The sequence below is a fragment of the Dendropsophus ebraccatus genome, chromosome 7 (genome assembly GCF_027789765.1).
Source record: "Dendropsophus ebraccatus isolate aDenEbr1 chromosome 7, aDenEbr1.pat, whole genome shotgun sequence".
Classification (NCBI taxonomy): Eukaryota; Metazoa; Chordata; class Amphibia; order Anura; family Hylidae; genus Dendropsophus; species Dendropsophus ebraccatus.
This window is the reverse complement of record NC_091460.1, coordinates 411095-427010: the sequence shown is the minus strand read 5'-3', so window position 1 is coordinate 427010 and position 15916 is coordinate 411095. Positions and strand designations below refer to the sequence as shown.

Here is a 15916-nt window from a genome sequence, read left to right as displayed (position 1 = left end):
TTACATGGAATCTATCAGCTGTATTACTGTAAGAACCACGGGCAGCATTATACATATATGTTACATGGAATCTGTCAGCTGTATTACTGTAAGAGCTGCGGGCAGCATTATACATATATGTTACATGGAATCTGTCAGCTGTATTACTGTAAGAGCTGCGGGCAGCATTATACATATATGTTACATGGAATCTGTCAGCTGTATTACTGTAAGAGCTGCGGGCAGCGTTATATGTTACATGGAATCTGTCAGCTGTATTACTGTAAGAACCACGGGCAGCATTATACATACAGCTGACAGATTCCACGTAACATATGTATAATGCTGCCCGCAGCTCTTACAGTGATACAGCTGACAGATTCCATGTAACATATATGTATAATGCTGCCCGCAGCTCTTACAGTGATACATCTGACAGATTCCATGTAACATATGTATAATGCTGCCCGCAGCTCTTACAGTGATACAGCTGACAGATTCCATGTAACATATGTATAATGCTGCCCGCAGCTCTTACAGTGATACATCTGACAGATTTCATGTAACATTTGTATAATGCTGCCCGCAGCTCTTACAGTGATACAGCTGACAGATTCCATGTAACATATATCACTGTAAGAGCAGCGGGCAGCATTATACATGTATGTTACATGGAATCTGTCAGATGTATCACTGTAAGAGCTGCGGGCAGCATTATACATATATGTTACATGGAATCTGTCAGCTGTATCACTGTAAGAGCTGCGGGCAGCATTATACATATGTTACATGGAATCTGTCAGATGTATCACTGTAAGAGCTGCGGGCAGCGTTATATGTTACATGGATGATGGTTATAGTCACATGTCATTTTGCTCTGGCTGTTCCCAGATTGTCCTGCGGCGCAGGGGACCCCATCACTACAGGGAGAGAGATGCAACAATTCAGTGTTGTGGTTGTGAGAGTAAACGAGACTCTTCTTCCCGGTAATAATCACTCGGCTCTCTAATCTCTTAACAATCACGTTTATTGTATAGTTTTTCTCCTATGGCATTTCTCACATTTCATACAAGAACAGGTTTCATCCTCACGTGTTTTCAATTTTGTTCTTCTAAGAAAAAAAAACAAAAACATTTTTCACACAAAGTATGAACACTTTTGACTTGTCGAACAAGATAGGATTTATCTGAAAAACATTTTCCACATTCTGAATATGACTATTGCATCTTCCCTGAGTGAATTTTCTCATGTCTACTAAGAGATGACTGATTTGTAAAACATTTCCCACACTCTGAACATGAATATGGCTTTATCCCTGAGTGACTTATCTCATGTAGTGCAAGAGTTGACAGACTTCTATAACATTTTCCACACTCTGAACATGGATGTGGTTTTCCTCTTGTGTGAATAAGCATGTGTTTAACAAGACTTTGTTTACTTGTAAAACTTTTCTCACACTCTGAACATGAGTATGGCTTCTCTCCAGTGTGAATTCTCTCATGTATAACAAGCTGTGATTTTTCTGTAAAGCATTTCCCACACTCTGAGCATGAATATGGTTTTGCTCCTGTGTGAATTCTAACATGTGTAATAAGGTGGGATTTGCTTGTAAAACATTTTCCACATTCTGCACACAAATATGGTTTCTCTCCTGTGTGGCTTCTCTTATGTATAGCAAGCTGTGATTTATCTATAAAGAATTTACCACATTCTGAGCATGGATATGGTTTTTCACCTGTGTGAATTCTCACATGTGTAATAAGATCAGATTTTGTTATAAAACATTTTCCACATTCTGAACATAAATATGGTTTCTCTCCTGTGTGAATTCTCTCATGTATTACAAGATGTGATTTACTTATAAAGCATTTCCCGCATTCTGAGCATGAAAATGGTTTCTCTCCCGTGTGACTTCTCTCATGTATAACCAGCTGTGTCCTGCGTATAAAACATTTTCCACATTCAGAACATGAATACGGCTTGTTCCCTGAGTGAATTTTCTGATGATCTTTGAGTTTGCCTTTGGTACTAAAACACTTCCCACATTCTGAACATGAAAACGGCTTCTCCCCTGTGTGACTTCTGTCATGTCTAACAAAATCAGATTTATATAAAAAGCATTTTCCACATTCTGAACATAAAAATGGCTTCTCTCCAGTATGAATTCTCATGTGTTTAGAAAGATCTGATCTTCTTGTAAATTCTTTTCCACATTCACCACAATGAAACCTTGTCTCATCTTCCTGCCCAGTCCCTGTGGTCGCAGTGTGTGAGCAGTCAGGAGAAGGTTCCTCATGGTCAGGAGGATTATATGATAGATCTGTAGTGTGACGTCCTGGATGTACAGTAAGGGGGAGGATGGCTTCTCCTGAGGAGCGCTGCTCCGCACCGACAGCTTCTGCTTTATAAATCAGAGATAACATGGAGGTTTCCTCAGATTTGGGATTTTCTGTTATGGATAAAAATGAATTTTGTATAAAAAAAAAAACAAAATCAAAAAACAATCAAATCATAAAAGTTTATAATATTTCTACTCAACTGGAAGCACATGTATAATGTAAGGGGGGGAGGAGATGGAGCGGGTGGAAGCACATGTATAATGTAAGGGGGGGAGGAGATGGAGCGGGGTGGAAGCACATGTATAATGTAAGGGGGGAGGAGATGGAGCGGGGTGGAAGCACATGTATAATGTAAGGGGGGGAGGAGATGGAGCGGGGTGGAAGCACATGTATATTGTAAGGGGGGAGGAGATGGAGCAGGGTGGAAGCACATGTATAATGTAAGGGGGGGGGAGGAGATGGAGCGGGGTGGAAGCACATGTATAATGTAAGGGGGGAGGAGATGGAGCGGGGTGGAAGCACATGTATAATGTAAGGAGGGGGGGTGTGGAAGCACATGTATAATGTAAGGGGGGAGGAGATGGAGCGGGGTGGAAGCACATGTATAATGTAAGGGGGGGATGGAGCAGGGTGGAAGCACATGTATAATGTAAGGGGGGAGATGGAGCGGGGTGGAAGCACATGTATAATGTAAGGGGGGGGGAGGAGATGGAGCGGGGTGGAAGCACATGTATAATGTAAGGGGGGGATGGAGCAGGGTGGAAGCACATGTATAATGTAAGGAGGAGATGGAGCAGGGTGGAAGCACATGTATAATGTAAGGGGGGAGGAGATGGAGCGGGTGGAAGCACATGTATAATGTAAGGGGGGGAGGAGATGGAGCGGGTGGAAGCACATGTATAATGTAAGGGGGGAGGAGATGGAGCAGGGTGGAAGCACATGTATAATGTAAGGGGGGAGGAGATGGAGCGGGTGGAAGCACATGTATAATGTAAGGGGGGAGGAGAAGGAGCGGGGTGGAAGCACATGTATAATGTAAGGGGGGAGGAGATGGAGCGGGGTGGAAGCACATGTATAATGTAAGGGGGGGAGGAGATGGAGCGGGGTGGAGGCACATGTATAATGTAAGGGGGGAGGAGATGGAGCGGGTATAAGCACATGTATAATGTAAGGGGGGGAGGAGATGGAGCGGGTGGAAGCACATGTATAATGTAAGGGGGGAGGAGATGGAGCGGGGTGGAAGCACATGTATAATGTAAGGGGGGGAGGAGATGGAGCGGGGTGGAAGCACATGTATAATGTAAAGGGGGAGGAGATGGAGCGGGGTGGAAGCACATGTATAATGTAAGGGGGGGGAGGAGATGGAGCGGGGTGGAAGCACATGTATAATGTAAGGGGGGAGGAGATGGAGCGGGTGGAAGCACATGTATAATGTAAGGGGGGAGAAGATGGAGCGGGTGGAAGCACATGTATAATGTAACGGGGGAGGAGATGGAGCAGGGTGGAAGCATATGTATAATGTAAGGGGGGAGATGGAGCGGGTGGAAGCACATGTATAATGTAAGGGGGGAGAAGATGGAGCGGGTGGAAGCACATGTATAATGTAAGGGGGGGGGGGGGGGGGGGGGGGGGGGGGGTAGATGGAGCGGGTGAAACCATCATATAAAGAGGGGGGAGTGAATTTTTGTCAGAACCAGATGTGGATTAGACTGGATTTCAAGTCACATACAAATGAATAAAATAATAGAGAAAAGAAAAAAATAAATAAAACACACACGATGATGTATACATGTATACAGTTACGGGCTGCCTCTCTGCTCCTACCATAACACTACAGCAGAGCTGCAATACCACATACTGAGCACTAGAGTGGCGCTGTCTCTGAAAGAAAGCAGCTATAGAGTCACTCATCCTAGATATCCCCTGTGATAAGCTGAACCATTTGGAGTCATGTCCTCCATTCCCCACTCATCAATCATACATAGGCTGCCAATAAAACACAGCAATCGCTGAGCTCATATGCATATTTAAATTTATAAGGGGCAATGCATTAGTGGAGACTCTTCAGTGAGTACACCATTTGATATTCTTGTCGCTGGTCTCTCTGAGCTCAGCGATTGTTGTGTTTTGTTGGTCTATTTTTCATTGCCCCTTTTAGCCAGAATCCTACTCCACACTGACGAGGGGCAACTACCCCGAAACGATCGTCTGTGGATGGATTCCTGCCTTGGTAACCCTTGTCATGTCGCAATACTCGCCACAGAGTTAGACTTTGACGTAAAAGGGGCCACCCTGGTGTTTCCCTATTTATGTTCCAATACTCGCAACCGAGTGGGACTTAAGGGGCTACGTATCAGGGTGGTTTGGTGATCTCCCCACTGGGAGGCACCCCCTTGGCAATAGGCTTCCCTCCCCGGAGGGATATCTGGCTATTCCCGTGTTTTGAGACTCGTAACTCCTCAGACTCCACAGACCCTTCTTTTCAATAGTTGTATTGTACATATATAAAGCATACAGCAGTGTTATACACGGATACAGCTGTGTACACTGCCATTAGTATAGGTGGGTATTCACATTAGTGTTCAGGGGTTGAATACAGAGTCCAGTTAAGCTCCACCCCCCCCCCCCCTCTAATCCCATCTCATCTCACTGCTGCAAGGATATGTTCACACTAAGCAAGTGGGGCGGCCTCTGCTCTCCGCTCAAAGAATTGACATGTCAGTTCTCTGAGAGGAGGAGAGTGGAGGTGCGCGAGCCCTTCCATAGAGATGCGGTCAGACACTGAAGCACCATGACAGCTCCCATGGAAGACGCACCATGACAGCTCCCATCATGGAAGACGCACCATGACAGCTCCCATCACGGAAGACGCACCATGACAGCTCCCATCATGAAGGAAACACCATGACCGCTCCCATCTTGGAAGACGCACCATGACAGCTCCCATCTCGGAAGACGCACCATGACAGCTCCCATCCCGGAAGACGCACCATGACAGCTCCCATCACGGAAGACGCACCATGACAGCTCCCATCATGAAGGAAACACCATGACAGCTCCCATCACGGAAGACGCACCATGACAGCTCCCATCCCGGAAGACGCACCATGACAGCTCCCATCATGAAGGAAACACCATGACAGCTCCCATCACGGAAGACGCACCATGACAGCTCCCATCTCGGAAGACGCACCATGACAGCTCCCATCTCGGAAGACGCACCATGACAGCTCCCATCTCGGAAGACGCACCATGACAGCTCCCATCTCGGAAGACGCACCATGACAGCTCCCATCATGAAGGAAACACCATGACAGCTCCCATCCCGGAAGACGCACCATGACACCTCCCATCCCGGAAGACGCACCATGACACCTCCCATCCCGGAAGACGCACCATGACACCTCCCATCCCGGAAGACGCACCATGACAGCTCCCATCATGGAAGCTTATGAGCTGGACTATGGATGCAGGACTGGTGATCAAGTCCTGGGCTCCTCACATCTGTTGTGCAGTAGGAGTTGCTGATCTTAGAGATCGGCTGAGAGGCCCCAGTGATATGGCAGGAACAGAGGGATCATGTGACCAACTGTTACTTCTGTCTATTCAATGTCTCTGGCTTCTCTGCTAACAATAAAAAATACACTGAAAATCCCAACCTGCCTTCAGCTATGAGACCAGTGCCACATGATGATGCTACCATTACCAAAGCCCCCAGAGACAGGGAACCACCAGAGACAAGAAACGCCAGGGACACAGAGGCCCTAGAGACAGGGAACCACCAGAGACACCGAACGCCAGGGACACAGAGGCCCTAGAGACAGGGAACCACCAGAGACACGGAACGCCAGGGACAGGGAACCACCAGGGACAGGGAACCACCGGAGACAGGGAACCACCGGAGACATGGGCGCCCCAGAGAAAAGGAACGACCAGAGACGCAAAGCTCCCAGAGACAGGGAACCACCAAAGACATGATAGAGCCGCCAGGGACACAGAGGCCCTAGAGACAGGGAACAACCAGAGACACGGAATGCCAGGGACACAGAGGCCCTAGAGACAGGGAACCACCAGAGACATGGGGGCCCCAGAGAAAAGGAACGACCAGAGACAGGGAACCACCAAAGACATGATGGAGCCGCCAGGCACACAGAGGCCCCAGAGACAGGGAACCACCAGAGTCATACTAGAGCTACCAGAGTCACAGAATGGCCAGGGACTCAGTGCCCTCAGAGACAGGGAACCGCCAGAAACAGAGAATCGCTAGAGACATGATGGAGCTGCCAAATACACGGAGCCTAGAGGAGGCGGCTGATGAAGATGTTGCTGTGCATGGGTCAGAGATGAGAACACCACTCATTCAGACTATGAGCCGCGTACGTCCGATGATCCTCAGCTCAGAACAAAAGTCAGAACTGAATGAATTGGTCCAGAAATTATGCCAAGTGCAAATAGAGTAACTGGCGTCAATGATGGCGTCTGCTGTCACCTGGTACAAAAGTTTCCGTCTTTCAAGCCTCCAAGATGCCGAAACTCTGTTTAGTTTTTCAAACAGGTTGACAGGCAAGGCCTGAGAAAGTTGGGTGGAAATCATCCCAGGATGTGGGCGAGATTCGAACCCCAAACTACACCGCTTTGGTTAACAACCTTCTTAAAGCTTAAAAAGGTGGTAAAGTGCCACATGTCATTGGAAATTCATTTTCTGCTTTCATATTTGGAATTTTTCCCTGGAATCCATCAATATCTGACTATTACTAGGATAAAAAACAAGACGACGGCAGAGCGGCAGAGGCCACCACTCCAGGGCTGGTACTGTACACCAATCAATAGTGCGGGTGAGTGGTGAACAGATCCCCCTCTGCACTGGCCGTATGGGGGCAGTAACTACAACGGGTCCAATGACCTATACAGCCACGCAGAAGGTGATCAGATCAGGATATTCTACCTATAAGGGACTACAGCCGCACAGAAGGTGATCAGATCAGGATATTCTATCTATAAGGGACTACAGCCGGACAATGATCTGTTCTAGATATTCTATGTATAAGCGACTACAGCCGGACACTGATCTGTTCAGGATATTCTACCTATAAGGGACTACAGCCGCACAGAAGGTGATCAGATCAGGATATTCTACCTATAAGGGACTACAGCCGCACAGAAGGTGATCAGATCAGGATATTCTATCTATAAGGGACTACAGCTTCACACTGATCTGTTCAGGATATTCTACCTATAAGGGACTACAGCCGGACACTGATCTGTTCAGGATATTCTACCTATAAGGGACTACAGCCGGACACTGATCTGTTCTAGATATTCTATGTATAAGCGACTACAGCCGGACACTGATCTGTTCTACATATTCTACCAGGGGCGGATTAACTTTACCATAGGCCCCGGGCTGCCGCCCAAAACGCCCCTATTATAATCCACTACTGTATTCTACCTATAAGGGACTACAGCCGGACACTGATCTCTCATCTATAAGGGACTACAGCCGGACACTGATCTGTTATCTATAAGTGACTACACCCGAACACTTATCTGTTCTAGATATTCTACCTATAAGGGACTACAGCCGGACACTGATCTGTTCTAGATATTCTACCTATAAGGGACTACAGCCGGACACTGATCTGTTATCTATAAGTGACTACACCCGAACACTTATCTGTTCTAGATATTCTACCTATAAGGGACTACAGCCGGACACTGATCTGTTCTAGATATTCTACCTATAAGGGACTACAGTCGGACACTGATCTGTTATCTATAAGTGACTACAGCCGGACACTTATCTGTTCTACATATTCTACCAGGGGCGGATTAACTTTACCATAGGCCCCGGGCTGTTCACCAAGCCTGGGCCCCCCACCCCACTGTAACTATGGCAGCACTAGCCTGGGGTTCATAGTACAGGACAGATAATGTCATGATGTCCTGATTTGTGCAAAATTGCCATAAAAACACAGTGATTTTTTTGCAAATCATGGCAGAAGTGTAGCCAGGAGACAGTACACCACTGAAAGTATAAGTCTTTTGGGTGGTCATGGGCCCCCCAGGAGCTCAGGGCCCCGGGCTGCCGCCCAAAACGCCCCTATTATAATCCACTACTGTATTCTACCTATAAGGGACTACAGCCGGACACTGATCTCTCATCTATAAGGGACTACAGCCGGACACTTATCTGTTCTAGATATTCTACCTATAAGGGACTACAGCCGGACACTGATCTGTTATCTATAAGTGACTACACCCGAACACTTATCTGTTCTAGATATTCTACCTATAAGGGACTACAGCCGGACACTGATCTCTCATCTATAAGGGACTACAGCCGGACACTGATCTGTTATCTATAAGGGACTACAGCCGGACACTGATCTGTTATAGATATTCTACCTATTAATAACTACTGCCGAACACTGATCTCTCCTCTATAAGCGACTACAGCCGGATACTGATCTGTTCTGGATATTCCACCTATAAGTGACTACACCCGAACACTGATCTGTTCTAGATATTCTATGTATAAGCGACTACAGCCGGACACTGATCTGTTCTAGATATTCTATGTATAAGCGACTACAGCCGGACACTGATCTGTTCTAGATATTCTATCTATAAGGGACTACAGCCGGACACTGATCTCTCATCTATAAGTGACTACACCCAAACACTTATCTGTTCTAGATATTCTACCTATAAGGAACTACAGCCGGACACTGATCTGTTATCTATAGGGGCTACAGGCGGACATTGATCTGTTCAGGATATTCTACCTATAAGGGACTACAGCCGGACACTGATCTGTTATCTATAGGGGCTACAGGCGGACACTGATCTGTTCAGGATATTCTACCTATAAGGGACTACAGCCGGACACTGATCTGTTATCTATAGGGGCTACAGGCAGACACTGATCTGTTCAGGATATTCTACCTATAAGGGACTACAGCCGGACACTGATCTGTTCTAGATATTCTACGTATAAGCGACTACAGCCGGACACTTATCTGTTCTAGATATTCTACCTATAAGAGACTACAGCCGGACACTTATCTGTTCTAGATATTCTACCTATAAGGAACTACAGCCGGACACTGATCTGTTATCTATAAGTGACTACACTCGGACACTGATCTGTTATCTATAAGTGACTACAGCCGGACACTGATCTGTTATCTATAAGTGACTACACTCGGACACTGATCTGTTATCTATAAGTGACTACAGCCGGACACTGATCTGTTATCTATAAGTGACTACACTCGGACACTGATCTGTTATCTATAAGTGACTACACTCGGACACTGATCTGTTATCTATAAGTGACTACACTCGGACACTGATCTGTTATCTATAAGTGACTACAGCCGGACACTGATCTGTTATCTATAAGTGACTACAGCCGGACACTGATCTGTTATCTATAAGTGACTACACTCGGACACTGATGCGCGGCGCAGCGGATGTTGAATACAAACGGAGATCAGCAAGAAAACACTTTTGTTTCAGTTGAATTAATGCTGCAGGGAACATATAATGTTTCATCATCAGGAAAACTTCATCTCATGTTTCTCTACCTGATACAGAATATACTAAATATACTTCCACTTAACTCTAATGGGTTAAATTATAATCAGCTCAAATATCCGAGAAAGCAAAACAAACGTGTTATCCAATATAATAATCTGTGATCCTAGAGGATATAGGGGGATGAGGAGTGTGTAATATACCCCGCTCCATCCATTCTCCCATACCTGGTATAGCAGCTCCCGGCGCCTCCTCCTCCTTCACCTCACTCATACACAGGGGATCGCCCCTCATCCTCTCTTCTTCTGCTTCATCCTCCACTTTAATATTAGTCACCTGATCTCCCCCCTGATGGGACATATAGAACAATTCAGTACAATCCAGCAGACAGGAGGGAAAATCTAACACATCAACATAAGAAACCAGCAACATGTATCTATCAGCCTCATCACATCTATGAGTGCAGGAGCAACAACCACCAGCACCGGGGGGCGCTATAGAGATATAGTGCTATAGCATCAGCCTCATCTACCTGCTGATTGTCTGCTGGGACATTTCCCTCTGGACAGTCCTGGGAATACAGAGGACGGGGACACCTCTCTGGTGGATTCCTGTCACTGCCTCCATCTGTAGGGAACACACAGGGAGCCAATCCATTATACACTGCTACATGTCATCAGGAGGAGGAGGATGGGGGGAGGATGGGAGGAGGAGGATGATCTAGGGGCCCCTCCCCCCTGATCTCTAGAATCAGGAAGGTCTCCTCTTACCTTGTGCTGTGAGGCTGAGCGGCTGATCCTCCATCATGAGCGGCTGCTCCCCCCGATACAGATCTTTGTGTCCTGATACAGTAAGGAAAAGGGGTCACACACTGATAGTAACACAATGTAACATCCCTCCTCCTGTAAGCTTACCTTACTGCTGGGGGGGTCACACACTGATAGTAACACAATGTAACATCCCTCCTCCTGTAAGCTTACCTTACTGCTGGGGTCACACTGATAGTAACACAATGTAACATCCCTCCTCCTGTAAGCTTACCTTACTGCTGGGGGGGTCACACTGATAGTAACACAATGTAACACCCCTCCTCCTGTAAGCTTACCTTACTGCTGGGGGGTCACACTGATAGTAACACAATGTAACATCCCTCCTCCTGTAAGCTTACCTTACTGCTGGGGGGTCACACACTGATAGTAACACAATGTAACATCCCTCCTCCTGTAAGCTTACCTTACCGCTGGGGGGGGTCACACTGATAGTAACACAATGTAACATCCCTCCTCCTGTAAGCTTACCTTACTGCTGGGGGGGTCACACTAATAGTAACACAATGTAACATCCCTCCTCCTGTAAGCTTACCTTACTGCTGGGGTCACACTGATAGTAACACAATGTAACATCCCTCCTCCTGTAAGCTTACCTTACTGCTGGGGTCACACTGATAGTAACACAATGTAACATCCCTCCTCCTGTAATCTTACCTTACTGCTGGGGTCACACACTGATAGTAACACAATGTAACACCCCTCCTCCTGTAAGCTTACCTTACTGCTGGGGGTCACACTGATAGTAACACAATGTAACATCCCTCCTCCTGTAAGCTTACCTTACTGCTGGGGTCACACACTAATAGTAACACAATGTAACATCCCTCCTCCTGTAAGCTTACCTTACTGCTGGGGTCACACACTAATAGTAACACAATGTAACATCCCTCCTCCTGTAAGCTTACCTTACTGCTGGGGTCACACTGATAGTAACACAATGTAACACCCCTCCTCCTGTAAGCTTACCTTACTGCTGGGGGGGTCACACACTGATAGTAACACAATGTAACATCCCTCCTCCTGTAAGCTTACCTTACTGCTGGGGTCACACACTGATAGTAACACAATGTAACATCCCTCCTCCTGTAAGCTTACCTTACTGCTGGGGTCATACACTGATAGTAACACAATGTAACACCCCTCCTCCTGTAAGCTTACCTTACTGCTGGGGTCATACACTGATAGTAACACAATGTAACATCCCTCCTCCTGTAAGCTTACCTTACTGCTGGGGGGGTCACACACTGATAGTAACACAATGTAACATCCCTCCTCCTGTAAGCTTACCTTACTGCTGGGGGTCACACACTGATAGTAACACAATGTAACATCCCTCCTCCTGTAAGCTTACCTTACTGCTGGGGGGTCACACACTGATAGTAACACAATGTAACATCCCTCCTCCTGTAAGCTTACCTTACTGCTGGGGTCACACACTGATAGTAACACAATGTAACATCCCTCCTCCTGTAAGCTTACCTTACTGCTGGGGGGTCACACACTGATAGTAACACAATGTAACATCCCTCCTCCTGTAAGCTTACCTTACTGCTGGGGGATCACACACTGATAGTAACACAATGTAACATCCCTCCTCTTGTAAGCTTACCTTACTGCTGGGGTCACACACTGATAGTAACACAATGTAACATCCCTCCTCCTGTAAGCTTACCTTACTGCTGGGGTCACACTGATAGTAACACAATGTAACACCCCTCCTCCTCTAAGCTTACCTTACTGCTGGGGGGTCACACACTGATAGTAACAGAATGTAACATCCCTCCTCCTGTAAGCTTACCTTACTGCTGGGGTCACACTGATAGTAACACAATGTAACACCCCTCCTCCTCTAAGCTTACCTTACTGCTGGGGGGTCACACACTGATAGTAACACAATGTAACATCCCTCCTCCTGTAAGCTTACCTTACTGCTGGGGGGGTCACACTAATAGTAACACAATGTAACATCCCTCCTCCTGTAAGCTTACCTTACTGCTGGGGGGGGTCACACTAATAGTAACACAATGTAACATCCCTCCTCCTGTAAGCTTACCTTACTGCTGGGGTCACACTGATAGTAACACAATGTAACATCCCTCCTCCTGTAAGCTTACCTTACTGCTGGGGTCACACTGATAGTAACACAATGTAACATCCCTCCTCCTGTAAGCTTACCTTACTGCTGGGGTCACACTGATAGTAACACAATGTAACACCCCTCCTCCTGTAAGCTTACCTTACTGCTGGGGGGGTCACACACTGATAGTAACACAATGTAACATCCCTCCTCCTGTAAGCTTACCTTACTGCTGGGGTCATACACTGATAGTAACACAATGTAACATCCCTCCTCCTGTAAGCTTACCTTACTGCTGGGGTCACACACTGATAGTAACACAATGTAACACCCCTCCTCCTGTAAGCTTACCTTACTGCTGGGGGGGTCACACACTGATAGTAACACAATGTAACATCCCTCCTCCTGTAAGCTTACCTTACTGCTGGGGGTCACACACTGATAGTAACACAATGTAACATCCCTCCTCCTGTAAGCTTACCTTACTGCTGGGGTCACACTGATAGTAACACAATGTAACATCCCTCCTCCTGTAAGCTTACCTTACTGCTGGGGGGGGGTCACACACTGATAGTAACACAATGTAACATCCCTCCTCCTGTAAGCTTACCTTACTGCTGGGGGTCACACACTGATAGTAACACAATGTAACATCCCTCCTCCTGTAAGCTTACCTTACTGCTGGGGTCACACTGATAGTAACACAATGTAACATCCCTCCTCCTGTAAGCTTACCTTACTGCTGGGGGGGTCACACACTGATAGTAACACAATGTAACATCCCTCCTCCTGTAAGCTTACCTTACTGCTGGGGGGGTCACACACTGATAGTAACACAATGTAACATCCCTCCTCCTGTAAGCTTACCTTACTGCTGGGGTCACACACTAATAGTAACACAATGTAACATCCCTCCTCCTGTAAGCTTACCTTACTGCTGGGGGGGTCACACACTGATAGTAACACAATGTAACATCCCTCCTCCTGTAAGCTTACCTTACTGCTGGGGTCACACACTGATAGTAACACAATGTAACATCCCTCCTCCTGTAAGCTTACCTTACTGCTGGGGTCATACACTGATAGTAACACAATGTAACACCCCTACTCCTGTAAGCTTACCTTACTGCTGGGGGGGTCACACACTGATAGTAACACAATGTAACATCCCTCCTCCTGTAAGCTTACCTTACTGCTGGGGTCACACACTGATAGTAACACAATGTAACACCCCTCCTCCTGTAAGCTTACCTTACTGCTGGGGGGGTCACACACTGATAGTAACACAATGTAACATCCCTCCTCCTGTAAGCTTACCTTACTGCTGGGGGTCACACACTGATAGTAACACAATGTAACATCCCTCCTCCTGTAAGCTTACCTTACTGCTGGGGTCACACTGATAGTAACACAATGTAACATCCCTCCTCCTGTAAGCTTACCTTACTGCTGGGGGGGGTCACACACTGATAGTAACACAATGTAACATCCCTCCTCCTGTAAGCTTACCTTACTGCTGGGGGTCACACACTGATAGTAACACAATGTAACATCCCTCCTCCTTTAAGCTTACCTTACTGCTGGGGTCACACACTGATAGTAACACAATGTAACATCCCTCCTCCTGTAAGCTTACCTTACTGCTGGGGTCACACTGATAGTAACACAATGTAACATCCCTCCTCCTGTAAGCTTACCTTACTGCTGGGGGGGTCACACTGATAGTAACACAATGTAACACCCCTCCTCCTGTAAGCTTACCTTACTGCTGGGGTCACACTGATAGTAACACAATGTAACATCCCTCCTCCTGTAAGCTTACCTTACTGCTGGGGGGGTCACACTGATATTAACACAATGTAACACCCCTCCTCCTGTAATCTTACCTTACTGCTGGGGTCACACTGATAGTAACAAAATGTAACATCCCTCCTCCTGTAAGCTTACCTTACTGCTGGGGTCACACACTTACAGTAACACAATGTAACACCCCTCCTCCTGTAAGCTTACCTTACTGCTGGGGGGTCACACTGATAGTAACACAATGTAACATCCCTCCTCCTGTAAGCTTACCTACTGCTGGGGGTCACACTAATAGTAACACAATGTAACATCCCTCCCCCTGTAAGCTTACCTTACTGCTGGGGGGTCACACTGATAGTAACACAATGTAACACCCCTCCTCCTGTAAGCTTACCTTACTGCTGGGGTCACACTGATAGTAACACAATGTAACACCCCTCCTCCTGTAAGCTTACCTTACTGCTGGGGTCACACACTGATAATAACACAATGTAACATCCCTCCTCCTGTAAGCTTACCTTACTGCTGGGGTCACACTGATAGTAACACAATGTAACATACCTCCTCCTGTAAGCTTACCTTACTGCTGGGGGGTCACACTGATAGTAACACACTGTAACACCCCTCCTCCTGTAAGCTTACCTTACTGCTGGGGTCACACACTGATAGTAACACAATGTAACACCCCTCCTCCTGTAAGCTTACCTTACTGCTGGGGTCACACTGATAGTAACACAATGTAACATCCCTCCTCCTGTAAGCTTACCTTACTGCTGGGGTCACACACTGATAGTAACACAATGTAACATCCCTCCTCCTGTAAGCTTACCTTACTGCTGGGGTCACACACTGATAGTAACACAATGTAACACCCCTCCTCCTGTAAGCTTACCTTACTGCTGGGGTCACACACTGATAGTAACACAATGTAACATCCCTCCTCCTGTAAGCTTACCTTACTGCTGGGGGGTCACACTGATAGTAACACAATGTAACATCCCTCCTCCTGTAAGCTTACCTTACTGCTGGGGTCACACTGATAGTAACACAATGTAACATCCCTCCTCCTGTAAGCTTACCTTACTGCTGGGGGGGTCACACACTGATAGTAACACAATGTAACATCCCTCCTCCTGTAAGCTTACCTTACTGCTGGGGGGGGGTCACACTGATAGTAACACAATGTAACACCCCTCCTCCTGTAAGCTTACCTTACTGCTGGGGTCACACACTGAGGAGCAGAGATCTCCACACACAACACAACAGCAGTGACTGCCCGACCAGGAGCTGCTCTGTATCTAGTAGATGCTGGAGGTGTAGGACCTGTGATGATGTCACAATCATGTGAC

The 15916-nt window shown here is 46.8% G+C and overlaps 2 protein-coding genes across 3 annotated transcripts in view; both read right to left on the bottom strand.

Annotated features, from left to right (window-relative positions):
- LOC138797178 (zinc finger protein 300-like) overlaps positions 1 to 15916 on the bottom strand; it is an 898668-nt gene that overhangs the window by 792294 nt on the left and 90458 nt on the right. Inside the window, exons 1-4 of one of the 2 annotated variants that reach the window (XM_069977011.1) lie at positions 15779 to 15871; positions 10628 to 10699; positions 10390 to 10484; positions 10085 to 10205 (exon numbers count right to left, since the gene is read on the bottom strand). In XM_069977011.1, the coding sequence (XP_069833112.1) occupies positions 10085 to 10205; positions 10390 to 10484; positions 10628 to 10664 (253 nt within the window). In that variant the 5' untranslated portion in view covers positions 10665 to 10699; positions 15779 to 15871. Of the gene's footprint in view, positions 1 to 10084; positions 10206 to 10389; positions 10485 to 10627; positions 10700 to 15778; positions 15872 to 15916 lie in introns of those variants that run through there. The other variant, XM_069977012.1, reaches the window with a different exon arrangement.
- Positions 1197 to 10466, bottom strand: LOC138797097 (zinc finger protein 41-like). The gene is made up of 2 exons (XM_069976898.1): positions 10390 to 10466; positions 1197 to 2428 (listed from the first exon to the last, which is right to left on the bottom strand). Exon 2 carries the CDS (start codon positions 2400 to 2402, stop codon positions 1197 to 1199), a length of 1206 nt encoding a protein of 401 aa, XP_069832999.1. The 5' UTR covers positions 2403 to 2428; positions 10390 to 10466.

What these genes read in the sequence shown, in the direction of transcription:
- LOC138797097 (XM_069976898.1), bottom strand. Translation starts at nt 2,402, where the DNA reads ATGTTATCTCTGATTTATAAAGCAGAAGCTGTCGGTGCGGAGCAGCGC.